Source organism: Salvelinus alpinus, chromosome 32, assembly GCF_045679555.1.
Source record: "Salvelinus alpinus chromosome 32, SLU_Salpinus.1, whole genome shotgun sequence".
Taxonomy (NCBI): Eukaryota; Metazoa; Chordata; class Actinopteri; order Salmoniformes; family Salmonidae; genus Salvelinus; species Salvelinus alpinus.
In genome coordinates, this window is record NC_092117.1 from 26,678,899 (window position 1) to 26,705,672 (window position 26,774).

Sequence of the window (26,774 nt, forward strand, 5' to 3'; positions counted from 1 at the left end):
ACACGCATGCGCGCGCACACACACACACACACACACGCACACGCACACACACGCACACTCCCTCCCTGTGGGCAGTAGCAGGAAGCAGACCTAGCTATACATATGAAAGTCATCCCTGTAGTCTTAGGGCTACAGACCATCAGTACTGAGGAATATAAAATATATAATATAAATATATCCTATATTTCTCTCTCATTGATAGCCTTGTCTCCTCTCCTGTGAACTCAGACAGTGTATACTGTAGAGAAGAGTAAAGTAGGTTGGTTTTTGGATATCTCTATGTGCATATTTCAGAAGCTTACAGTCAGCTTGAGTACAATATTTTAGTGCCATGTCTGACATTTCTCATGAAAGCACATATATATATACACACACACACACAATCATATGTATACACACACACACACACACACACACACACACACACACACACACACACACACACACACACACACACACACACACACACACACACACACACACACACACACACACACACACACACACACACACACACACATATACAGTGGGGAGAACAAGTATTTAATACACTGCCGATTTTGCAGGTTTTCCTACTTACAAAGCATGTAGAGGTCTGTAATTTTTTATCATAGGTACACTTCAACTGTGAGAGATGGAATCTAAAACAAAAATCCAGACAATCACATTCTATGATTTTTAAGTAATTAATTTGCATTTTATTGCATGACATAAGTATTCATAAATACTTATGTCATAAATAAATTTTATTTGCAATAAAATGCAAATTAATTACTTAAAAATCATACAATGTGATTTTCTGGATTTTTGTTTTAGATTCCGTCTCTCACAGTTGAAGTGTACCTATGATAAAAATTACAGAACTCTACATGCTTTGTAAGTAGGAAAACCTGCAAAATCGGCAGTGTATCAAATAATTGTTCTCCCCACTGTATATATATACACGCACACACACAGGAAATTAAAAGATCGGCAGGAACATTGTTTGAGCATCTGTTAAAAACTACAGTCTTATCGGAAGATTTAGTTTACTCACAGATTTTGTTGTAAGACTGCTTCCGCACCACCACTGTCCAAGTAAACCACTGTCCTAGTAAACCACTGTCCTAGTAAACCACTGTCCTAGTAAACCACTGTCCTAGTAAACCACTGTCCTAGTAAACCACTGTCCTAGTAAACCACTGTCCTATTAAACCACTGTCCTAGTAAACCACTGTCCTAGTAAACCACTGTCCTAGTAAACCACTGTCCTAGTAAACCACTGTCCTAGTAAACCACTGTCCTAGTAAACCACTGTCCAAGTAAACCACTGTCCTAGTAAACCACTGTGTTAGTAAACCACTGTCCTAGTAAACCACTGTCCAAGTAAACCACTGTCCTAGTAAACCACTGTCCTAGTAAACCACTGTCCTATTAAACCACTGTCCTAGTAAACCACTGTCCAAGTAAACCACTGTCCTAGTAAACCACTGTGTTAGTAAACCACTGTCCTAGTAAACCACTGTCCAAGTAAACCACTGTCCAAGTAAACCACTGTCCTAGTAAACCACTGTCCTAGTAAACCACTGTCCTAGTAAACCACTGTCCTAGTAAACCACTGTCCTAGTAAACCACAGTCCTAGTAAACCACTGTCCAAGTAAACCACTGTCCTATTAAACCACTGTCCTAGTAAACCACTGTCCAAGTAAACCACTGTCTTAGTAAACCACTGTCCAAGTAAACCACTGTCCTAGTAAACCACTGTCCTAGTAAACCACAGTCCTAGTAAACCACTGTCCAAGTAAACCACTGTCCTATTAAACCACTGTCCAAGTAAACCACTGTCCTAGTAAACCACAGTCCTAGTAAACCACTGTCCAAGTAAACCACTGTCCAAGTAAACCACTGTCCAAGTAAACCACTGTCCTATTAAACCACTGTCCAAGTAAACCACTGTCCAAGTAAACCACTGTCCTATTAAACCACTGTCCAAGTAAACCACTGTCCTAGTAAACCACAGTCCTAGTAAACCACTGTCCAAGTAAACCACTGTCCAAGTAAACCACTGTCCTAGTAAACCACTGTCCAAGTAAACCACTGTCCTAGTAAACCACTGTCCAAGTAAACCACTGTCCAAGTAAACCACTGTCTTAGTAAACCACTGTCCTAGTAAACCACTGTCCAAGTAAACCACTGTGTTAGTAAACCACTGTCCTAGTAAACCACTGTCCTAGTAAACCACTGTCCTAGTAAACCACTGTCCAAGTAAACCACTGTGTTAGTAAACCACTGTCCTAGTAAACCACTGTCCAAGTAAACCACTGTCCTAGTAAACCACTGTCCAAGTAAACCACTGTCTTAGTAAACCACTGTCCAAGTAAACCACTGTCCTAGTAAACCACTGTCCTACTAAACCACTGTCCTACTAAACCACTGTCCAAGTAAACCACTGTCCAAGTAAACCACTGTCTTAGTAAACCACTGTCCAAGTAAACCACTGTCCTAGTAAACCACTGTCCTAGTAAACCACTGTCCTAGTAAACCACTGTCCTAGTAAACCACTGTCCAAGTAAACCACTGTCCAAGTAAACCACTGTCCTAGTAAACCACTGTCCTAGTAAACCACTGTCCAAGTAAACCACTGTCCAAGTAAACCACTGTCCTAGTAAACCACTGTCCAGGTAAACCACTGTCCTGGTAAACCACTGTCCAAGTAAACCACTGTCCTAGTAAACCACTGTCCTAGTAAACCACTGTCCTAGTAAACCACTGTCCAAGTAAACCACTGTCCAAGTAAACCACTGTGTTAGTAAACCACTGTGTTAGTAAACCACTGTCCAAGTAAACCACTGTCCTAGAAAACCACTGTCTTAGTAAACCACTGTCCAAGTAAACCACTGTCCAAGTAAACCACTGTCCTAGTAAACCACTGTCCTAGTAAACCACTGTCCAAGTAAACCACTGTCCTAGTAAACCACTGTCCTAGTAAACCACTGTCCAAGTAAACCACTGTCCTAGTAAACCACTGTCCTAGTAAACCACTGTCCTAGTAAACCACTGTCCTAGTAAACCACTGTCCTAGTAAACCACTGTCCTAGTAAACCACTGTCCTAGTAAACCACTGTCCTAGTAAACCACTGTCCAAGTAAACCACTGTCCAAGTAAACCACTGTCCAAGTAAACCACTGTCCTGGTAAACCACTGTCCTAGTAAACCACTGTCCTAGTAAACCACTGTCCTAGTAAACCACAGTCCTAGTAAACCACTGTCCTAGTAAACCACTGTCCAAGTAAACCACTGTCCAAGTAAACCACTGTCCTAGTAAACCACTGTCCTAGTAAACCACTGTCCTAGTAAACCACTGTCCTAGTAAACCACTGTCCTAGTAAACCACTGTCCAAGTAAACCACTGTCCAAGTAAACCAGTGTCCTAGTAAACCACTGTCCTAGTAAACCACTGTCCAAGTAAACCACTGTCCAAGTAAACCACTGTCCTAGTAAACCACTGTCCAAGTAAACCACTGTCCAAGTAAACCACTGTCCAAGTAAACCACTGTCCAAGTAAACCACTGTCCTAGTAAACCACTGTCCTAGTAAACCACTGTCCTAGTAAACCACTGTCCTAGTAAACCACTGTCCTAGTAAACCACTGTCCTAGTAAACCACTGTCCTAGTAAACCACTGTCCTAAGATGTGTTCAGAGAGATTGATTTTAGCAAAGCTCTGCATATATTTGCTAACCTTAATCATCTAGTCAACCTAGACTACTGAGTCATGTTTAGAGTGGAGGTGATTTTTCAATGAGTGAAAGAGACATCAAACAGGAAGTGTGTGTGTGTGTGTATCTGTGGAATTTGCACACAATAAGATGAGTGTGTGTGTTCTCCAAGCATTCACTCATCCACTGTCTCTCTGATGACATAGACATGACTAGCTTCAAACTAGGTAGTCTAGAGCTTCTCTCTCTTATTAACCGTCCAATATATATATTCAATGAGGTAACAATCACAGACAAGACAAAACCACAGCCAGTACAATAGTAGGCTGTAAGCAATGCCACTGTAACACAAGGCATCATCTTTAATTTGCGAGTGATTAAAAAACAAAATATGAACAGGGCCCATACTATTAGAGGACTCAAAAGAGGTACAGACCCCATACTATTAGAGGACTCAAAGGAGGTACAGACCCCATACTATTAGAGGACTCAGAGGTACAGACCCCATACTATTAGAGGACTCAAAAGAGGTACAGACCCCATACTATTAGAGGACTCAGAGGAGGTACAGACCCCATACTATTAGAGGACTCAAAAGAGGTACAGACCCCATACTATTAGAGGACTCAAAAGAGGTACAGACTCCATACTATTAGAAGACTCAAAGGAGGTACAGACCCCATACTATTAGAAGACTCAAAGGAAGTACAGACCCCATACTATTAGAAGACTCAGAGGAGGTACAGACCCCATACTATTAGAAGACTCAGAGGAGGTACAGACCCCATACTATTAGAGGACTCAGAGGAGGTACAGACCCCATACTATTAGAGGACTCAAAGGAGGTACAGACCCCATGCTATTAGAAGACTCAGAGGAGGTACAGACCCCATACTATTAGAAGACTCAGAGGAGGTACAGACCCCATACTATTAGAGGACTCAAAGGAGGTACAGACCCCATACTATTAGAAGACTCGGAGGGGGTACAGACCCCATACTATCAGAGGACTCAGAGGAGGTACAGACCCCATACTATTAGAGGACTCAAAAGAGGTACAGACCCCATACTATCAGAGGACTCAAAAGAGGTACAGACCCCATACTATTAGAGGACTCAAAGGAGGTACAGACCCCATACTATTAGAGGACTCAAAGGAGGTACAGACCCCATACTATTAGAGGACTCAGAGGTACAGACCCCATACTATTAGAGGACTCAAAAGAGGTACAGACCCCATACTATCAGAGGACTCAAAAGAGGTACAGACCCCATACTATTAGAGGACTCAAAAGAGGTACAGACCCCATACTATCAGAGGACTCAAAGGAGGTACAGACCCCATACTATTAGAGGACTCAAAAGAGGTACAGACCCCATACTATTAGAGGACTCAAAGGAGGTACAGACCCCATACTATTAGAGGTCTCAGAGGGGGTACAGACCCCATACTATTAGAGGACTGAGAGGGGGTACAGACCCCATACTATTAGAGGACTCAGAGGGGGTACAGACCCCATACTATTAGAGGACTCAAAGGGGGTACAGACCCCATGCTATTAGAAGACTCAGAGGAGGTACAGACCCCATGCTATTAGAGGACTCAGAGGAGGTACAGACCCCATACTATTAGAGGACTCAGAGGAGGTACAGAACCCATACTATTAGAGGACTCAGAGGGGGGTACATTCTATACGGTAGTCTTTTTTATCATAAGCATTAAGAAGCTTTAATACTGACTTACAGATGAACATTGACACTACACACACGAGGCCTACAGATGCATCCCTGGAGACAACATTCAGAAATTCTGTAAAAAAAAGTCTCTCTCAATTTGTGTGCATGCAGCCATGCGTTTGTGCGTGTGTGTTCTCCCACACCTGCAGCAGATTTGTAGGACTCTGGCCTGCTGCCCAGATCAATAAGAAGAGGCTGTAGAACAGGAGAGGTCGGCCAGGGGTCACTGACTACGATGTCCGCGTGCGTGTACACGCGTGTGTGTGCACAGACAGTGAAGCGTGACTGCGGCTTTAACCTCTGTCACTGGCCCCTGACGGCCCGAGCAGCTGCCTAACTTCACCGTTGCTAACAGTAACAGTAAACATGACTGAGGGCTGTGATTGGTTGACACGGAAAATGGAGGGCTGTAATTGGCTCATAGCAGTAATGAAGACTTGTGATTGACTGAGACGGTCAGCCGGGGTCTTCTTACCGTTAGGCATCCCATGAGGCTTTGTTCGAAAGGTCTCTGGAAGGCTCGGGGGTCTCCGCACCAGTCCAGCAGCTCTGTCGCTGCCGTGTGGAAGTTGGCCGGGTTCTGTAAGTGCTGTCGGACAAACGAGAGAAAAACTGGCTGTTAGAAATATCTCACTTCATAATAAATGTATCTGAAACCATATCATGATGTATTGTCATCATTATGTAGACAGGGGGCTATTTTAGGAGGAGAGATGGATGAAAAGAGGAGGGTCAGGAGAGATGGATGAAAAGAGAGGAGGGTCAGGAGAGATGGATGAAGAGAGAGGAGGGTCAGGAGAGATGGATGAAGAGAGAGGAGGGTCAGGAGAGATGGATGAAAAGAGAGGAGGGTCAGGAGAGATGTATGAAAAGAGAGGAGGGTCAGGAGAGATGGATGAAAAGAGAGGAGGGTCAGGAGTGATGGATGAAAAGAGAGGAGGGTCAGGAGAGATGGATGAAAAGAGAGGAGGGTCAGGAGAGATGTATGAAAAGAGAGGAGGGTCAGGAGAGATGTATGAAAAGAGAGGAGGGTCAGGAGAGATGGATGAAAAGAGAGGAGGGTCAGGAGAGATGTATGAAAAGAGAGGAGGGTCAGGAGAGATGGATGAAAAGAGAGGAGGGTCAGGAGAGATGGATGAAGAGAGAGGAGGGTCAGGAGAGATGGATGAAAAGAGAGGAGGGTCAGGAGAGATGGATGAAAAGAGAGGAGGGTCAGGAGAGATGGATGAAAAGAGAGGAGGGTCAGGAGAGATGGATGAAAAGAGAGGAGGGTCAGGAGAGATGGATGAAAAGAGAGGAGGGTCAGGAGAGATGGGTAAAGAGAGGAGGGTCAGGAGAGATGGATGAAAAGAGAGGAGGGTCAGGAGAGATGGGTAAAGAGAGGAGGGTCAGGAGAGATGGATGAAAAGAGAGGAGGGTCAGGAGAGATGGGTAAAGAGAGGAGGGTCAGGAGAGATGGATGAAAAGAGAGGAGGGTCAGGAGAGATGTATGAAGAGAGGAGGGTCAGGAGAGATGGATGAAAAGAGAGGAGGGTCAGGAGAGATGGGTAAAGAGAGGAGGGTCAGGAGAGATGGATGAAAAGAGAGGAGGGGAGCGTTACCAGCAGACCTTGATGTATTGTTGAGCAGGGTATAGGTTATATACCCACAATGCAGCAGAGCCTGAGTGGGCATTGGCGGGAAGGAGCGAGGGTCCTTACATGGTCATGCAGACATACAAGGCATAAACCCCTTCTCTTCTCAGCCTATTCTCCTGACCCCTGACCTGCTGAAGGCATAAACCCCTTCTCTTCTCAGCCTATACTCCTGACCTGCTAAAGGTATAAACCCCTTCTCTTCTCAGCCTATTCTCCTGACCCCTGACCTGCTAAAGGCATAAACCCCTTCTCTTCTCAGCCTATTCTCCTGACCTGCTAAAGGCATAAACCCCTTCTCTTCTCAGCCTATTCTCCTGACCTGCTAAAGGCATAAACCCCTTCTCTTCTCAGCCTATTCTCCTGACCTGCTAAAGGCATAAACCCCTTCTCTTCTCAGCCTATTCTCCTGACCTGCTAAAGGCATAAACCCCTTTTCTTCTCAGCCTATTCTCCTGACCTGCTAAAGGCATAAACCCCTTCTCTTCTCAGCCTATTCTCCTGACCCTGACCTGCTAAAGGCATAAACCCCTTCTCTTCTCAGCCTATTCTCCTGACCTGCTAAAGGCATAAACCCCTTCTCTTCTCAGCCTATTCTCCTGACCTGCTAAAGGCATAAACCCCTTCTCTTCTCAGCCTATTCTCCTGACCTGCTAAAGGCATAAACCCCTTCTCTTCTCAGCCTATTCTCCTGACCTGCTAAAGGCATAAACCCCTTCTCTTCTCAGCCTATTCTCCTGACCTGCTAAAGGCATAAACCCCTTCTCTTCTCAGCCTATTCTCCTGACCTGCTAAAGGCATAAACCCCTTCTCTTCTCAGCCTATTCTCCTGACCTGCTAAAGGCATAAACCCCTTCTCTTCTCAGCCTATACTCCTGACCCCTGACCTGCTAAAGGCATAAACCCCTTCTCTTCTCAGCCTATTCTCCTGACCTGCTAAAGGCATAAACCCCTTCTCTTCTCAGCCTATTCTCCTGACCTGCTAAAGGCATAAACCCCTTCTCTTCTCAGCCTATTCTCCTGACCTGCTAAAGGCAGAAACTCCTTCTCTTCTCAGCCTATTCTCCTGACCTGCTAAAGGCATAAACCCCTTCTCTTCTCAGCCTATTCTCCTGACCTGCTAAAGGCATAAACCCCTTCTCTTCTCAGCCTATTCTCCTGACCTGCTAAAGGCATAAACCCCTTCTCTTCTCAGCCTATTCTCCTGACCTGCTAAAGGCATAAACCCCTTTTCTTCTCAGCCTATTCTCCTGACCTGCTAAAGGCATAAACCCCTTCTCTTCTCAGCCTATTCTCCTGACCTGCTAAAGGCATAAACCCCTTCTCTTCTCAGCCTATTCTCCTGACCTGCTAAAGGCATAAACCCCTTCTCTTCTCAGCCTATTCTCCTGACCTGCTAAAGGCAGAAACCCCTTCTCTTCTCAGCCTATTCTCCTGACCTGCTAAAGGCATAAACCCCTTCTCTTCTCAGCCTATTCTCCTGACCTGCTAAAGGTATAAACCCCTTCTCTTCTCAGCCTATTCTCCTGACCTGCTAAAGGCATAAACCCCTTCTCTTCTCAGCCTATACTCCTGACCTGCTAAAGGTATAAACCCCTTCTCTTCTCAGCCTATTCTCCTGACCTGCTAAAGGTATAAACCCCTTCTCTTCTCAGCCTATACTCCTGACCCCTGACCTGCTAAAGGTATAAACCCCTTCTCTTCTCAGCCTATTCTCCTGACCTGCTAAAGGTATAAACCCCTTCTCTTCTCAACCTATTCTCCTGACCTGCTAAAGGTATAAACCCCTTCTCTTCTCAGCCTATTCTCCTGACCTGCTAAAGGCATAAACCCCTTCTCTTCTCAGCCTATTCTCCTGACCCCTGACCTGCTAAAGGCAGAAACCCCTTCTCTTCTCAGCCTATTCTCCTGACCTGCTAAAGGCATAAACCCCTTCTCTTCTCAGCCTATATAAATTACTGGCCTATGCTAACGATTTCTAAGGCTTGAGCAGCGGAGCTTTTTGTGTGTGTGCAGACATTTACTTTCCCTCTCACTGAGGTACGAAACAGTTTATTCTGTTCTCTCCCTCTGTCTGAAGACTACTCAGCCTTGAAGAGGACAATGACGGGTATTAAACTAGGCCTCTCCCTCTCCACCTTTCCTCTCTTTCTCCCTCTCCCCCTCTCTCTCCCTACCTCTCATCTCTTTCTCCCTCTCCACCTCTCTCTCCCTCTCCATCCCTACCTCTCCTCTCTCTCTCTCCATCCCTACCTCTCCTCTCTTTCTCCCTCTCCCTCCCCACCTGTCTTTCTCCTTCTACCTTTCTCTTTCTCAACGTCTCTCCTCCTCTCTCTCCCTCCCTCTCCACAGCTCAGTAGGTTAATGACTCTGTGGCTTGTTCTAGCCGAGGAGATTGAGCCCCACTTAAAAGCATTTATTATTCTGAAGCGTCTTTTTCTGTGTGTCCTTGCAGAGGAGACACACACACACACACACACACACACACACACACACACACACACACACACACACACACACACACACACACACACACACACACACACACACACACACACACACACACACAGTTAGAGGTATTGTCTTTACAGGGCAGCCGAGGTGAGGGTCTGAAAGAGAGGATTAAGCTCAGTCTGACAATAGAGCTCCTATGAGAGTGTGTGTGTATGTGTGTGAGTGGGTGCGTGTGCTTGAACGCGAGTGTGTGTATATATGTGTCTGTCTGTCTTTCGGTCTGTGTCTTTTGGTCTTTCTGTCTGTGTCTTTTGGTCTTTCTGTCTGTCTGTCTGTGTCTTTCTGTCTGTGTCTTTCTGTCTGTGTCTTTCTGTCTGTGTCTTTTCGTCTGTGTCTTTTCGTCTGTGTCTTTTGGTCTGTGTCTTTTGGTCTTTTGGTCTGTGTCTTTTGGTCTTTTGGTCTGTGTCTTTCTGTCTGTGTCTTTTCGTCTGTGTCTTTTCGTCTGTGTCTTTTCGTCTGTGTCTTTTCGTCTGTGTCTTTTCGTCTGTGTCTTTTCATCTGTGTCTTTTCGTCTGTGTCTTTTCGTCTGTGTCTTTTCGTCTGTGTCTTTCTGTCTGTGTCTTTTGGTCTTTCTGTCTGTGTCTTTTGGTCTTTCTGTCTGTGTCTTTTGGTCTGTGTCTTTTGGTCTTTTGGTCTGTGTCTTTTGGTCTTTTGGTCTGTGTCTTTTGGTCTTTCTGTCTGTGTCTTTTGGTCTTTCTGTCTTTCTGTCTGTGTCTTTTGGTCTTTCTGTCTGTCTGTCTGTCTGTCTGTCTGTCTGTCTGTCTGTCTGTCTGTCTGTCTGTCTGTCTGTCTGTCTGTCTGTCTGTCTGTCTGTCTGTCTCTTTCTGTCTGTCTCTCTCTTTCTGTCTGTCTCTCTCTTTCTGTCTGTGTCTCTCTTTCTGTGTCTGTCTCGCTCTCTCTCTGTCTGTGTCTCTCTCTCTCTGTCTGTGTCTCTGTCTGTCTCTCTCTCTGTCTGTCTCTCTCTCTCTGTCTATGTCTCTCTCTCTCTCTGTCTGTGTCTCTCTCTCTCTCTGTCTGTGTCTCTCTCTCTCTCTGTCTGTCTCTCTCTCTCTGTGTCTGTGTCTTTCTGTCTGTGTTTCTCTCTCTGTGTTTCTCTCTCTGTCTGTGTCTGTCTCTCTGTCTGTGTCTGTCTCTCTGTCTGTGTCTGTCTCTCTGTCTGTGTCTGTCTCTCTGTCTGTGTCTGTCTCTCTGTCTGTGTCTGTCTCTCTGTCTGTGTCTGTCTCTCTGTCTGTGTCTGTCTCTCTGTCTGTCTCTCTGTCTGTCTGTGTCTGTCTCTCTGTCTGTGTCTGTCTCTCTGTCTGTGTCTGTCTCTCTGTCTGTGTCTGTCTCTCTGTCTGTGTCTGTCTCTCTGTCTGTGTCTTTCAGTCTGTGTCGTTCAGTCTGTGTCTTTCAGTCTGTGTCTTTCAGTCTGTGTCTTTCAGTCTGTGTCTTTCTGTCTGTGTGTGTCTCTCTCTTTCTGTCTCTCTCTTTTTGTCTGTCAGTCTGTGTCTTTCAGTCTGTCTGTCTGTGTCTGACTGTCCGCCAAGCAAGGAAAGCCGTGAGAACAGACAGCTATATCATGAGCTCTGAGAGGTATGGGAGAAGGAGATGAGCCTTCAATAGTTGGTCTTTTGTGATGTGGAGATGGGTGATTGTGGAAGCAGCTGTGGACTATGAGAGAGAAATGATTGAGATGGAGAGATGAGGGAGACCGAGAGATGAGAGAGAGAAAGGGGAGATGGAGAAGGAGGGAGGGGATATGGCTGGATGAGTGGGAAAATGACATTATTGCTGGTTGATGTGAGTCGTATAGCCTACATCTCCAGGGTGAGGGGGATATGGCTGGTTGATGTGAGTCGTATAGTCTACATCTCCAGGGTGAGGGGGATATGGCTGGTTGATGTGAGTCGTATAGCCTACATCTCCAGGGTGAGGGGGATATGGCTGGTTGATGTGAGTCGTATAGTCTACATCTCCAGGGTGAGGGGGATATGGCTGGTTGATGTGAGTCGTATAGCCTACATCTCCAGGGTGAGGGGGATATGGCTGGTTGATGTGAGTCGTATAGTCTACATCTCCAGGGTGAGGGGGATATGGCTGGTTGATGTGAGTCGTATAGTCTACATCTCCAGGGTGAGGGGGATATGGCTGGTTGATGTGAGTCGTATAGCCTACATCTCCAGGGTGAGGGGGATATGGCTGGTTGATGTGAGTCGTATAGTCTACATCTCCAGGGTGAGGGGGATATGGCTGGTTGATGTGAGTCGTATAGTCTACATCTCCAGGGTGAGGGGGATATGGCTGGTTGATGTGAGTCGTATAGCCTACATCTCCAGGGTGAGGGGGATATGGCTGGTTGATGTGAGTCGTATAGTCTACATCTCCAGGGTGAGGGGGATATGGCTGGTTGATGTGAGTCGTATAGTCTACATCTCCAGGGTGAGGGGGATATGGCTGGTTGATGTGAGTCGTATAGCCTACATCTCCAGGGTGAGGGGGATATGGCTGGTTGATGTGAGTCGTATAGTCTACATCTCCAGGGTGAGGGGGATATGGCTGGTTGATGTGAGTCGTATAGCCTACATCTCCAGGGTGAGGGGGATATGGCTGGTTGATGTGAGTCGTATAGCCTACATCTCCAGGGTGAGGGGGATATGGCTGGTTGATGTGAGTCGTATAGTCTACATCTCCAGGGTGAGGGGGATATGGCTGGTTGATGTGAGTCGTATAGTCTACATCTCCAGGGTGAGGGGGATATGGCTGGTTGATGTGAGTCGTATAGTCTACATCTCCAGGGTGAGGGGGATATGGCTGGTTGATGTGAGTCGTATAGTCTACATCTCCAGGGTGAGGGGGATATGGCTGGTTGATGTGAGTCGTATAGCCTACATCTCCAGGGTGAGGGGGATATGGCTGGTTGATGTGAGTCGTATAGCCTACATCTCCAGGGTGAGGGGGATATGGCTGGTTGATGTGAGTCGTATAGTCTACATCTCCAGGGTGAGGGGGATATGGCTGGTTGATGTGAGTCGTATAGCCTACATCTCCAGGGTGAGGGGGATATGGCTGGTTGATGTGAGTCGTATAGCCTACATCTCCAGGGTGAGGGGGATATGGCTGGTTGATGTGAGTCGTATAGTCTACATCTCCAGGGTGAGGGGGATATGGCTGGTTGATGTGAGTCGTATAGTCTACATCTCCAGGGTGAAGGGGATATGGCTGGTTGATGTGAGTCGTATAGTCTACATCTCCAGGGTGAGGGGGATATGGCTGGTTGATGTGAGTCGTATAGTCTACATCTCCAGGGTGAGGGGGATATGGCTGGTTGATGTGAGTCGTATAGTCTACATCTCCAGGGTGAGGGGGATATGGCTGGTTGATGTGAGTCGTATAGTCTACATCTCCAGGGTGAGGGGGATATGGCTGGTTGATGTGAGTCGTATAGTCTACATCTCCAGGGTGAGGGGGATATGGCTGGTTGATGTGAGTCGTATAGTCTACATCTCCAGGGTGAGGGGGATATGGCTGGTTGATGTGAGTCGTATAGTCTACATCTCCAGGGTGAGGGGGATATGGCTGGTTGATGTGAGTCGTATAGTCTACATCTCCAGGGTGAGGGGGATATGGCTGGTTGATGTGAGTCGTATAGTCTACATCTCCAGGGTGAGGGGGATATGGCTGGTTGATGTGAGTCGTATAGCCTACATCTCCAAGGTGAGGGGGATATGGCTGGTTGATGTGAGTCGTATAGTCTACATCTCCAGGGTGAGGGGGATATGGCTGGTTGATGTGAGTCGTATAGCCTACATCTCCAGGGTGAGGGGGATATGGCTGGTTGATGTGAGTCGTATAGCCTACATCTCCAGGGTGAGGGGGATATGGCTGGTTGATGTGAGTCGTATAGTCTACATCTCCAGGGTGAGGGGGATATGGCTGGTTGATGTGAGTCGTATAGTCTACATCTCCAGGGTGAGGGGGATATGGCTGGTTGATGTGAGTCGTATAGTCTACATCTCCAGGGTGAGGGGGATATGGCTGGTTGATGTGAGTCGTATAGTCTACATCTCCAGGGTGAGGGGGATATGGCTGGTTGATGTGAGTCGTACAGTCTACATCTCCAGGGTGAGGGGGATATGGCTGGTTGATGTGAGTCGTATAGTCTACATCTCCAGGGTGAGGGGGATATGGCTGGTTGATGTGAGTCGTATAGTCTACATCTCCAGGGTGAGGGGGATATGGCTGGTTGATGTGAGTCGTATAGCCTACATCTCCAGGGTGAGGGGGATATGGCTGGTTGATGTGAGTCGTATAGTCTACATCTCCAGGGTGAGGGGGATATGGCTGGTTGATGTGAGTCGTATAGCCTACATCTCCAGGGTGAGGGGGATATGGCTGGTTGATGTGAGTCGTATAGTCTACATCTCCAGGGTGAGGGGGATATGGCTGGTTGATGTGAGTCGTATAGTCTACATCTCCAGGGTGAGGGGGATATGGCTGGTTGATGTGAGTCGTATAGTCTACATCTCCAGGGTGAGGGGGATATGGCTGGTTGATGTGAGTCGTATAGTCTACATCTCCAGGGTGAGGGGGATATGGCTGGTTGATGTGAGTCGTATAGTCTACATCTCCAGGGTGAGGGGGATATGGCTGGTTGATGTGAGTCGTATAGTCTACATCTCCAGGGTGAGGGGGATATGGCTGGTTGATGTGAGTCGTATAGTCTACATCTCCAGGGTGAGGGGGATATGGCTGGTTGATGTGAGTCGTATAGTCTACATCTCCAGGGTGAGGGGGATATGGCTGGTTGATGTGAGTCGTATAGTCTACATCTCCAGGGTGAGGGGGATATGGCTGGTTGATGTGAGTCGTATAGTCTACATCTCCAGGGTGAGGGGGATATGGCTGGTTGATGTGAGTCGTATAGTCTACATCTCCAGGGTGAGGGGGATATGGCTGGTTGATGTGAGTCGTATAGTCTACATCTCCAGGGTGAGGGGGATATGGCTGGTTGATGTGAGTCGTATAGCCTACATCTCCAGGGTGAGGGGGATATGGCTGGTTGATGTGAGTCGTATAGTCTACATCTCCAGGGTGAGGGGGATATGGCTGGTTGATGTGAGTCGTATAGTCTACATCTCCAGGGTGAGGGGGATATGGCTGGTTGATGTGAGTCGTATAGTCTACATCTCCAGGGTGAGGGGGATATGGCTGGTTGATGTGAGTCGTATAGTCTACATCTCCAGGGTGAGGGGGATATGGCTGGTTGATGTGAGTCGTATAGCCTACATCTCCAGGGTGAGGGGGATATGGCTGGTTGATGTGAGTCGTATAGTCTACATCTCCAGGGTGAGGGGGATATGGCTGGTTGATGTGAGTCGTATAGTCTACATCTCCAGGGTGAGGGGGATATGGCTGGTTGATGTGAGTCGTATAGTCTACATCTCCAGGGTGAGGGGGATATGGCTGGTTGATGTGAGTCGTATAGTCTACATCTCCAGGGTGAGGGGGATATGGCTGGTTGATGTGAGTCGTATAGTCTACATCTCCAGGGTGAGGGGGATATGGCTGGTTGATGTGAGTCGTATAGTCTACATCTCCAGGGTGAGGGGGATATGGCTGGTTGATGTGAGTCGTATAGTCTACATCTCCAGGGTGAGGGGGATATGGCTGGTTGATGTGAGTCGTATAGTCTACATCTCCAGGGTGAGGGGGATATGGCTGGTTGATGTGAGTCGTATAGTCTACATCTCCAGGGTGAGGGGGATATGGCTGGTTGATGTGAGTCGTATAGTCTACATCTCCAGGGTGAGGGGGATATGGCTGGTTGATGTGAGTCGTATAGTCTACATTTCCAGGGTGAGGGGGATATGGCTGGTTGATGTGAGTCGTATAGTCTACATCTCCAGGGTGAGGGGGATATGGCTGGTTGATGTGAGTCGTATAGTCTACATCTCCAGGGTGAGGGGGATATGGCTGGTTGATGTGAGTCGTATAGTCTACATCTCCAGGGTGAGGGGGATATGGCTGGTTGATGTGAGTCGTATAGCCTACATCTCCAGGGTGAGGGGGATATGGCTGGTTGATGTGAGTCGTATAGTCTACATCTCCAGGGTGAGGGGGATATGGCTGGTTGATGTGAGTCGTATAGCCTACATCTCCAGGGTGAGGGGGATATGGCTGGTTGATGTGAGTCGTATAGTCTACATCTCCAGGGCGAGGGGGATATGGCTGGTTGATGTGAGTCGTATAGTCTACATCTCCAGGGTGAGGGGGATATGGCTGGTTGATGTGAGTCGTATAGCCTACATCTCCAGGGTGAGGGGGATATGGCTGGTTGATGTGAGTCGTATAGTCTACATCTCCAGGGTGAGGGGGATATGGCTGGTTGATGTGAGTCGTATAGTCTACATCTCCAGGGTGAGGGGGATATGGCTGGTTGATGTGAGTCGTATAGTCTACATCTCCAGGGTGAGGGGGATATGGCTGGTTGATGTGAGTCGTATAGTCTACATCTCCAGGGTGAGGGGGATAATAGCTGCCACCGAGAAGACTGTCTACATTTTCACTGGGACAAAGAAAGCCCCTCACTCTTTCCATTAGCTCCTAACCTTTGATTGTTTGCTGATCTGAAGGGACACGATAGCTAGTTAACTTGATAGTGATTTGGTGGAACAAAATAGAGAGAAAATAGGCGAGAGAGTTAGCCACCAGCCCATATAACAAGAACAGCTCTAGGGAGACAAGGAGCAAACAGGCAGTAGACAACAGATGGAGAAAGCAGCCACTGTGTTGGCTTGTAGGAGGGAGGGAGAGAGACCCATATTTATGTTGATTAATTTTCCCTTTTGTACTTGAACTATTTGCACATTGTAATATGACATTTGAAATGTCTCTATTCCTCTGAAACTTTTGTGAGTGTAATGTTTTTATTGTTTATTTCACTTTTGTTTATTATCTATTTCACTTCCTTTGGCAATGTAAACATATTGTTTCCCTTGCCAATAAAGGCCTCTGAATTGAATTGGAGGGAGGGAGGGAGGGACGGAGGGAGGGAGGGGTGTCGGCAGCCTCACAGGCAGACAGACATCAAAGCCTCCTGGTCCTCCACTGAATGTCCGTGTTTACCCTGGCCTGTCTGGGGATCAGGCTGTTCATACCTGCCTGAGTAGAAAACAGCTCAGCCCACTGGCCCTCTGCCAGGACCCCAAACCAAAACAATAACCCACTGGCAGCATGCGGGCAGACATCTGTACTCACTCGCTCTTAGGTCTCAGTGCAGCACTATCTATTACAGAAGAAGATGTCAGTGAATCAGAGAAGGAGTAGAAGGGAGGAGTTGAAGAGAGAATGGAAGAGACAAAAGGACAGAGAGATCAACTGAAGAGTATGTGGAAGTACAGTTAGAAGTTAGAGAGAGCAGTCTCTTGCACTTAACAGGGCATCCCTCTCTCTCACTCTCCTCGCTCTCTGTCTCTCCCTCTCCCCTCTCTCTGCCCCAGTGCAACCCGGTCTGTAGCTAATGGGTAGACTAACAGATTGCCATATAAGGCGGTGTGGTGTGTGGAAAGAGCAGCTGTAGGCTGGAGGAGTCATGAGCAGAGCAAGGGGCTGTGCAGACATATATACTGTAACAACCACCTTGGATCCACGCAATCCTTCTTTTAAAAGATCTGCCAATGCCACTTAACATGCGAAAACCCAGAGACAATAATATACATACAATGTGGGAATTTGATTCCTCCAGGATCTGAACCCAGGATCTGAACCAACGACCTTGGTGTTGCTAGTTGCTATTGTCTCACGTGTTTGATACACGGCAACCTGTTCGATCTCACTGATCTACAAATCACCTTTCATTGAAAACATTAAGGGCCCCATTAAGGCCCACAGATGTGTGTTTCTTACCTGTTTGATACACAGCAGCCTGTCGTTGGTCTGCTGGATGTGCCGATCCATTGACGGCAACGCGTTCATCTTGATGACTGCTTCCTGTCCTCTAGCCTAACGCCATCAACACTCTGGAAGACAAAGAGAGATACAGCTTGGTTAGGACAGGTTCTTTACAGGGAAAGAGACAGATACAGCTTGGTTAGGACAGGTTCTTTACAGGGAATGAGACAGATACAGCTTGGTTAGGACAGGTTCTTTACAGGGAATGAGACAGATACAGCTTGGTTAGGACAGGTTCTTTACAGGGAATGAGACAGATACAGCTTGGTTAGGACAGGTTCTTTACAGGGAAAGATACAGATACAGCTTGGTTAGGACAGGTTCTTTACAGGGAATGAGACAGATACAGCTTGGTTAGGACAGGTTCTTTACAGGGAATGAGACAGATACAGCTTGGTTAGGACAGGTTCTTTACAGGGAATGAGACAGATACAGCTTGGTTAGGACAGGTTATTTACAGGGAATGAGACAGATACAGCTTGGTTAGGACAGGTTCTTTACAGGGAAAGAGACAGATACAGCTTGGTTAGGACAGGTTCTTTACAGGGAATGAGACAGATACAGCTTGGTTAGGACAGGTTCTTTACAGGGAATGAGACAGATACAGCTTGGTTAGGACAGGTTCTTTACAGGGAATGAGACATATACAGCTTGGTTAGGACAGGTTCTTTACAGGTAATGAGACAGATACAGCTTGGTTAGGACAGGTTCTTTACAGGGAATGAGACAGATACAGCTTGGTTAGGACAGGTTCTTTACAGGGAATGAGACAGATACAGCTTGGTTAGGACAGGTTCTTTACAGGGAATGAGACAGATACAGCTTGGTTAGGACAGGTTCTTTACAGGGAATGAGACAGATACAGCTTGGTTAGGACAGGTTCTTTACAGGGAAAGAGACAGATACAGCTTGGTTAGGACAGGTTCTTTACAGGGAAAGAGACAGAAACAGCTTGGTTAGGACAGGTTCTTTACAGGGAATGAGACAGATACAGCTTGGTTAGGACAGGTTATTTACAGGGAATGAGACAGATACAGCTTGGTTAGGACAGGTTCTTTACAGGGAATGAGACAGATACAGCTTGGTTAGGACAGGTTCTTTACAGGGAATGAGACAGATACAGCTTGGTTAGGACAGGTTCTTTACAGGGAAAGAGACAGATACAGCTTGGTTAGGACAGGTTCTTTACAGGGAATGAGACAGATACAGCTTGGTTAGGACAGGTTCTTTACAGGGAAAGAGACAGATACAGCTTGGTTAGGACAGGTTCTTTACAGGGAATGAGACAGATACAGCTTGGTTAGGACAGGTTCTTTACAGGGAAAGGCAGATGGATACAGCATGGTTAGGACAGGTCTTGAGACAGAGAGATACATAACATTGTTAGTACATACAGTTGAAGTCGGAAGTTTACATACACTTAAGTTGGAGTCATAAAAAACTTGTTTTTCAACCAGTCCACAAATTTCTTGTTAAACAAACTATAGTTTTGGCAAGTCGGTTAGGACATCTACTTTGTGCATGACACAAGTAATTTTTCCAGCAATTGTTAACAGACAGATTATTTCACTTATAATTCACTGTATCACAATTCCAGTGGGTCAGAAGTTTACATACACTAAGTTGACTGTGCCTTTAAAGAGCTTGGAAAATTCCAGAAAATGATGTCATGGCTTTAGAAGCTTCTGATAGGCTAATTGACATCATTTGAGTCAATTGGAGGTGTACCTGTGGATATATTTCAAGGCCTACCTTCAAATGCAGTGGCTCTTTGCTTGACATCATGGGAAAATCAAAATAAATCAGCCAAGACATCAGAAAAAAAATTGTAGACCTCCACAAGTCTGGCTCATCATTGGGAGCAATTTCCATTTCCAACCGCCTGAAGGTACCACATTCATCTGTACAAACAATAGTACGCTAGTATAAACACCATGGGACCACGCAGCCGTCATACCGCTCAGGAAGGAGACGCGTTCTGTCTCCTAGAGATGAACGTACCTTGGTGCGAAAAGTGCAAATCAATCCCAGAACAACAGCAAAGGACCTTGTGAAGATGCTGGAGGAAACAGGTACAAAAGTATCTATATCCACAGTAAAACGAGTCCTATATCGACATAACCTCAAAAGCCGCTCAGCAAGGAAGAAGCCACTGTTCCAAAACCGCCATAAAAAAGCCAGACTACGGTTTGCAACTGCACATGGGGACAACTGCACATGGGGACAAAGATAGTACTTTTTGGAGAAATGTCCTCTGGTCTGATGAAACAAAAATAGAACTGTTTGGCCATAATGACCATCGTTATGTTTGGAGGAAAAAGGGGGAGGCTTGCAAGCCGAAGAACACAATCCTAACCGTGAAGCACGGGGGTGGCAGCATCATGTTGTGGGGGTGCTTTGCTGCAGGAGGGACTGGTGCTCTTCACAAAAACGATGGCATCTTGAGGAAGAAAAATTATATGGATATATTGAAGCAACATCTCAAGACATCAGTCAGGAAGTTAAAGCTTGGTCGCAAATGGGTCTTCCAAATGGACAATGACCCCAAACATACTTCCAAAGTTGTGGCAAAATGGCTTAAGGACAACAAAGTCAAGGTATTGGAGTGGCCATCACAAAGCCCTGACCTCAATCCCATAGAAAATTTGTGGGCAGAACTGAAAAAGCGTGTGTGAGCAAGGAGGCCGACTAACCTGACTCAGTTACGCCAACTCTGTCAAGAGGAATGGGCCAAAATTCACCCAACTTATTGTGGGAAGCTTGTGGAAGGCTACCTGAAACGTTTGACCCAGGTTAAACAATTTAAAGGCAATGCTACCAAATACTAATTGAGTGTATGTAAACTTCTGACCCACTGGGAATGTGATGAAGGAAATAAAAGCTGAAATAAATCATTCTCTCTACTATTATTCTGACATTTCACATTCTTAAAATAAAGTGGTGATCTTAACTGACCTAAGACAGGGAATTGTTACAAGGATTAAATATCAGGAATTGTGAAAAACTGAGTTTAAATGTATTTGGCTAAGGTGTATGTAAACTTCCGACTTCAACTGTAAGTAATCTTGGAACCCAGAACCAAATCTAAAATGTGCTAAGTAGCTACTTGATTACTGGATTTATGTTTCACTGCAATCCAGTTATGTTGAAAACAACAACGTTAATGATGATGATCATCACCTACGTGAACATAATCTAACAAAAATAATGTTGCTGTTGGCTATCACCTACGTGAACAGCTCATCCTACAAACTCCTGGCCCCAATTACACATCGCTCAGGGGGGAGAGGTCCCCCACAAAGCCCTCGGTGACGTCCCCGTACGCATTATCTCCCAGTAAAAAGACAGACAGGCAGCAGCACACCTCCTGTTTAAGGTTATCAATACGGTCTGCCCCTCTGATTTACTAGTACTGCTACTCCTCACAGCAGATAATACAGCCTCTCCCTCTCTTTCACTCGTTCTGTCGCTTTCTCTCTCTCTGTCTCTTTTTCTCCCTCATTCTCTCTCTATCTCCATCCCTCTCGCTCTACCTTTCCCCTCGATCTCACTATTTCTCCCCTCTCCCCCTCCCTCCCTCCCGCCCTCCCTCTCTACCTCTGTAATTGATGTGGTCGGGGTGGCTCAGAGGGAGAAGACGATGGATTAATAGGTGTAGTGGTGGTAAATCAGTCACTCCTCCATCCCTCATCCCTCCATCATGCCACGTTTATCTCCATCACAGCTACAAATTCCTCCATACAAAGAACACTGCGAAACAACCCCCCATGATGCAGTGGGGTAGCCAGGGTTCTACAGCGCTGCTCAGAGCTGATAAAGGCTTAAGTTTATGATACCATGCTGAGAAGCAGAAAGGAATGGGTGGAGAGGGGAGAAGGAGAGGGAGAGAGGGAGAAGGGAAATGGAATGGAAAGACTAAGGAAGATAGGATGGAGGGAGAAAGGAAAAGGGTGGAAGAGAAGGTGAGAGTGGCAGGATGGAGGAAAAGAGAGGGAGAGAAAGTGTGGGAGGAAAAGAGGGAGAGAAAGTGAGTGAGGAAAAGAGAGGGAGAGAAAGTGAGGGAGGAAAAGAGAGGGAGAGAAAGTGAAGGAGGGAAAAGAGATGTTGCTCAGCTCAGGAGCTTTGGGGACTGGATTTTATTGCATTCAAGGCTTGGGAGGAGAACACACACACACACACACACACACACACACACACACACACACACACACACACACACACACACACACACACACACACACACACACACACACACACACACACACACACACACACACACACACACACACACACACACACACACACACACACACACACACAGAAAGTAATAGAGTTGTAATGAAGCACTTTCATTAAGCTCCAAGGTAAAACTTTAAAGGGACACTTATCTGAGGTAAAACTTCATAGGGACACTTACAGTGGGGAGAACAAGTATTTGATACACTGTCAATTTTGTAGGTTTTCCTACTTACAAAGCATGTAGAGGTCTGTAATTTTTTATCATAGGTACACTTCAACTGTGAGAGATGGAATCTAAAGCAAAAATCCAGAAAATCACATTGTATGATTTTTAAGTAATTAATTTGCATTTTATTGCATGACATAAGTATTTGATCACCTACCAACCAGTAAGAATTCCGGCTCTCACAGACCTGTTAGTTTTTCTTTGAGAAGCCCTCCTGTTCTCCACTCATTACCTGTATTAACTCCACCTGTTTGAACTCGTTACCTGTATAAAAGACACCTGTCCACACACTCAATCAAACAGACTCCAACCTCTCCACAATGGCCAAGACCATAGAGCTGTGTAAGGACATCAGGGATAAAATTGTAGACCTGCACAAGGCTGGGATGGGCTACAGGACAATAGAAAAACAGCTTGGTGAGAAGGCAACAACTGTTGGCGCAATTATTAGAAAATGGAAGAAGTTCAAGATGACGGTCAATCACCCTCGGTCTGGGGCTCCATGCAAGATCTCACCTCGTGTGGCATCAATGATCATGAAGAAGGTGAGGGATCAGCCCAGAACTACACGGCAGGACCTGGTCAATGACCTGAAGAGAGCTGGGACCACAGTCTCAAAGAAAACCATTAGTAACACACTACGCCGTCATGGATTAAAATCCTGCAGTGCACGCAAGGTCCCCCTGCTCAAGCCAGTGCATGTCCAGGCCCGTCTGAAGTTTGCCAATGACCATCTGGATGATCCAGAGGAGGAATGGGAGAAGGTCATGTGGTCTGATGAGACAAAAATAGAGCTTTTTGGTCTAAACTCCACTCGCCGTGTTTGGAGGAAGAAGAAGGATGAGTACAACCCCAAGAACACCATCCCAACCGTGAAGCATGGAGGTGGAAACATCATTCTTTGGGGATGCTTTTCTGCAAAGGGGACAGGACGACTGCACTGTATTGAGGGGAGGATGGATGGGGCCATGTATCGCGAGATCTTGGCCAACAACCTCCTTCCCTCAGTAAGAGCATTGAAGATGGGTCGTGGCTGGGTCTTCCAGCATGACAACGACCCGAAACACACAGCCAGGGCAACTAAGGAGTGGCTCCGTAAGAAGCATTTCAAGGTCCTGGAGTGGCCTAGACAGTCTCCAGACCTGAACCCAATAGAAAATCTTTGGAGGGAGCTGAAAGTCCGTATTGCCCAGCGACAGCCCCGAAACCTGAAGGATCTGGAGAAGGTCTGTATGGAGGAGTGGGCCAAAATCCCTGCTGCAGTGTGTGCAAACCTGGTCAAGAACTACAGGAAACGTATGAACGCTGTAATTGCAAACAAAGGTTTCTGTACCAAATATTAAGTTCTGCTTTTCTGATGTATCAAATACTTATGTCATGCAATAAAATGCAAATTAAATACTCAAAAATTATACAATGTGATTTTCTGGATTTTTGTTTTAGATTCTGTCTCTCACAGTTGAAGTGTACCTATGATAAAAATGACAGACCTCTACATGCTTTGTAAGTAGGAAAACCTGCAAAATCGGCGGTGTATCAAATACTTGTTCTCCCCACTGTATCTGAGGTAAAACTTCAAAGGGACACTTATCTGAGGTAAAACTTCAAAGGGACACTTATCTGAGGCAAAACTTCAAAGGGACACTTATCTGAGGTAAAACTTCAAGGGGACACTTATCTGAGGTAAAACTTCAAAGGGACCCTTATCTGAGGTAAAACTTCAAAGGGACCCTTATCTAAATATAGTCCACTCAAAGGAGAATATAGCCCACTCAAAGGAGAATATAGCCCACTCAAAGGAGAATATAGCCCACTCAAAGGAGAATATAGCCCACTCAAAGGAGAATATAGCCCACTCAAAGGAGAATATAGCCCACTCAAAGGAGAATATAGCCCACTCAAAGGAGAATATAGCCCACTCAAAGAAGAATATAGCCCACTCAAAGGAGAATATAGCCCACTCAAAGAAGAATATAGCCCACTCAAAAGAGAATATAGTCCACTCAAAGGAGAATATAGCCCACTCAAAGGAGAATATAGCCCACTCAAAAGAGAATATAGTCCACTCAAAGGAGAATATAGTCCACTCAAAGGAGAATATAGTCCACTCAAAGGAGAATATAGTCCACTCAAAGGAGAATATTATCTATTAAAAGTATTGCATTTGTTTTGAGACATCACTTGCTGAGGACATGTGAAAATGTTGGACAAAACACGGAAAAAACAGATCCGTGATTCATTATGATCCAAAACACACAACATAATCTACTGTAACATTCAGTACGTTTACATGCACAGTAATAATTCCATATTAACTGATTATGGCAGTAGACAGATTATGAAATAGTCATGTAAACACCTTCCTCTGCTTATCTTAATTGGTGTGAGGTCAAAATCAAAGTAAGCATACGGCGATTTAAACTCCTGGTTTTCTGAGCAACGGTTTGAATTATTAGGACATGTAAACACCTTAATCGACGTTCCAGCGGTGTGTTTGATCTGCGTATGTGCTAGCACCAGCCGAGAGCCTCCCGCTTTAGTGCGAGGGAAGTTCAGAACAACTGAATGCATGTGTCTTAAAGGTAGTTTTCACAAAAAACCTTTATATGTCCGAAATCAGAATCAAATATGCTTTCCAGAAATAACATGTTCGTTGTGGTGGAATGTTTGTTTTCAGATTGCCATCAGGTGGCCTGATTTCAGATGTGTCCATGTAAACAGGTTTATTAGGGAAATTGTTTTTCTTGCAAAGCATGTAAAAATGTTTTATCTAACTATTATATTAATCTGACAACCACAATAATCACATTATTGTACGCATGTAACCGTACTCAGTGTCTTTGTCAGGTAAAATTGCAAATCTTGTGGAAGGGCAGTGAAGACGATCAGTGCTACAAAACTGGAGGAACAGTGTCCTCAGAACAGACAGCGCTGGCCGCAGTTACAGATAGGTTCCAGCAGGCGTCTCCACACTCTCTCCCACTGCAGCCCTTCCCAGCCTCCTCACATCATATCACTCTGTCTGCAGTCTACTAAGGGATCCCGTAAGAGTTTACAAGCAACCTCTTAGACCTGCAGCCAGGCACACCTACAGCCAGGCACACCTGCAGCCAGGCACACCTGCAGCCAGGCTGCAGCCAGGCACACCTGCAGTAGATCAGTGCACCACTCGCAGGGACACACAGATCAGTTGACCCCTAGTAGGGCACACTCCAACCCTCCTCCCCCAACGCAGCCCTTCATACTTGAAAACAAGGAAACCTGCAGCCAGGCAGACCTGCAACCAGGCAGACCTGCAGCTAGGCAGACCTGCAGCCAGGCAGACCTGCAGCCAGGCAGACCTGCAGCTAGACAGACCTGCAGCCAGGCAGACCTGCAGCTAGGCAGACCTGCAGCCAGGCAGACCTGCAGCTAGGCAGACCTGCAGCTAGACAGACCTGCAGCTAGGCAGACCTGCAGCTAGACAGACCTGCAGCCAGACAGACCTGTAGCCAGACAGACCTGCAGCCAGACAGACCTGCAGCCAGGCAGACCTGCAGCCAGGCAGACCTGCAGCCAGGCAGACCTGCAGCCAGACAGACCTGCAGCTAGACAGACCTGCAGCTAGACAGACCTGCAGCCAGGCAGACCTGCAGCCAGGCAGACCTGCAGCCAGGCAGACCTGCAGCTAGGCAGACCTGCAGCTAGGCAGACCTGCAGCCAGGCAGACCTGCAGGCAGGCAGACCTGCAGCTAGAAAGACCTGCAGCCAGGCAGACCTGCAGCTAGACAGACCTGCAGCAAGACAGACCTGCAGCCAGGCACACCTGCAGCCAGGCAGACCTGCAGCTAGAAAGACCTGCAGCCAGGCAGACCTGCAGCCAGGCAGACCTGCAGCTAGGCAGACCTGCAACCAGGCAGACCTGCAGCCAGGCAGACCTGCAGCTAGGCAGACCTGCAGCCAATCTTCAATCTCCTCTCTCTCCAACCCTCCTCTCTTCTCTCTTTCCTCTCAAATCTCCTCTCTCTCCAACCGTCCTCTCTTCTCTCTTTCCTCTCCAATCTCCTCTCTCTCCAACCCTCCTCTCTTCTCTCTTTCCTCTCCAATCTCCTCTCTCTCGACCCTCCTCTCTTCTCTCTATCCTCTTCAATCTCCTCTCTCTCCAACCCTCCTCTCTTCTCTCCAATCTCCTCTCTCTCCAATCTCCACTCACTTCAACCCTCCTCTCTTTCCTCTCCTCTCTCTTTCCTCTCCAACCCTCCTCTCTTCTCTCTCTCCTCTCCAATCTCCTCTCTCTCCAACCCTCCTCTCTTCTCTTTCTCCTCTCCAATCTCCTCTCTCTCCAACCCTCCTCTTTTTCCTTTCCAATCTCCTCTCTCTCCAACCCTCCTCTCTTCTCTCTCTCCTCTCCAATCTCCTCTCTCTCCAACCCTCCTCTCCTCTCCAATCTCCTCTCTTTTCTCTCCAATCTCTACTCACTCCAACCCTCCTCTCTTTCCTCTCCAATCGTCTCTCTCTCCAACCCTCCTCTCTTCTCTCTTTCCTCTCCAATCTCCTCTCACTCCTCTACACTGTTCTCTCTCTCCTATCTCCTCACCCTCCTATCTTCTCTCCACTCTCTCCTATCTTCTCTCCACTCTCTCCTATCTTCTCTCCTATCCTCTCTCCACTCTCTCCTATCTTCTCTCCACTCTCTCCTATCTTCTCTCATCTCTCTCCTCTCTCTCCTATCTTCTCTCCTCTCTCCCCCAGCTTCCTCTCCTGTCCATGCACCGAATACAACAATCAATATTGTCCAGGGAATGTTAACATCATGGT

General features: G+C 46.6%; 1 protein-coding gene across 7 annotated transcripts in view; it reads right to left on the minus strand.

The window, feature by feature from the left end:
• The window catches only part of LOC139562558 (zinc finger MIZ domain-containing protein 1-like), a 249,214-nt gene that overhangs the window by 40,143 nt on the left and 182,297 nt on the right, over nt 1–26,774 (minus strand). For all 7 annotated transcript variants that reach the window (XM_071380321.1, XM_071380320.1, XM_071380319.1 and 4 more), the window contains 2 exons: nt 17,468–17,580; nt 5,911–6,024 (listed from right to left, as the gene is read on the minus strand). In XM_071380321.1, coding sequence (XP_071236422.1) covers nt 5,911–6,024; nt 17,468–17,536 — 183 coding nt within the window. In that variant the 5' untranslated portion in view covers nt 17,537–17,580. The remainder of the gene's footprint in view (nt 1–5,910; nt 6,025–17,467; nt 17,581–26,774) is intronic.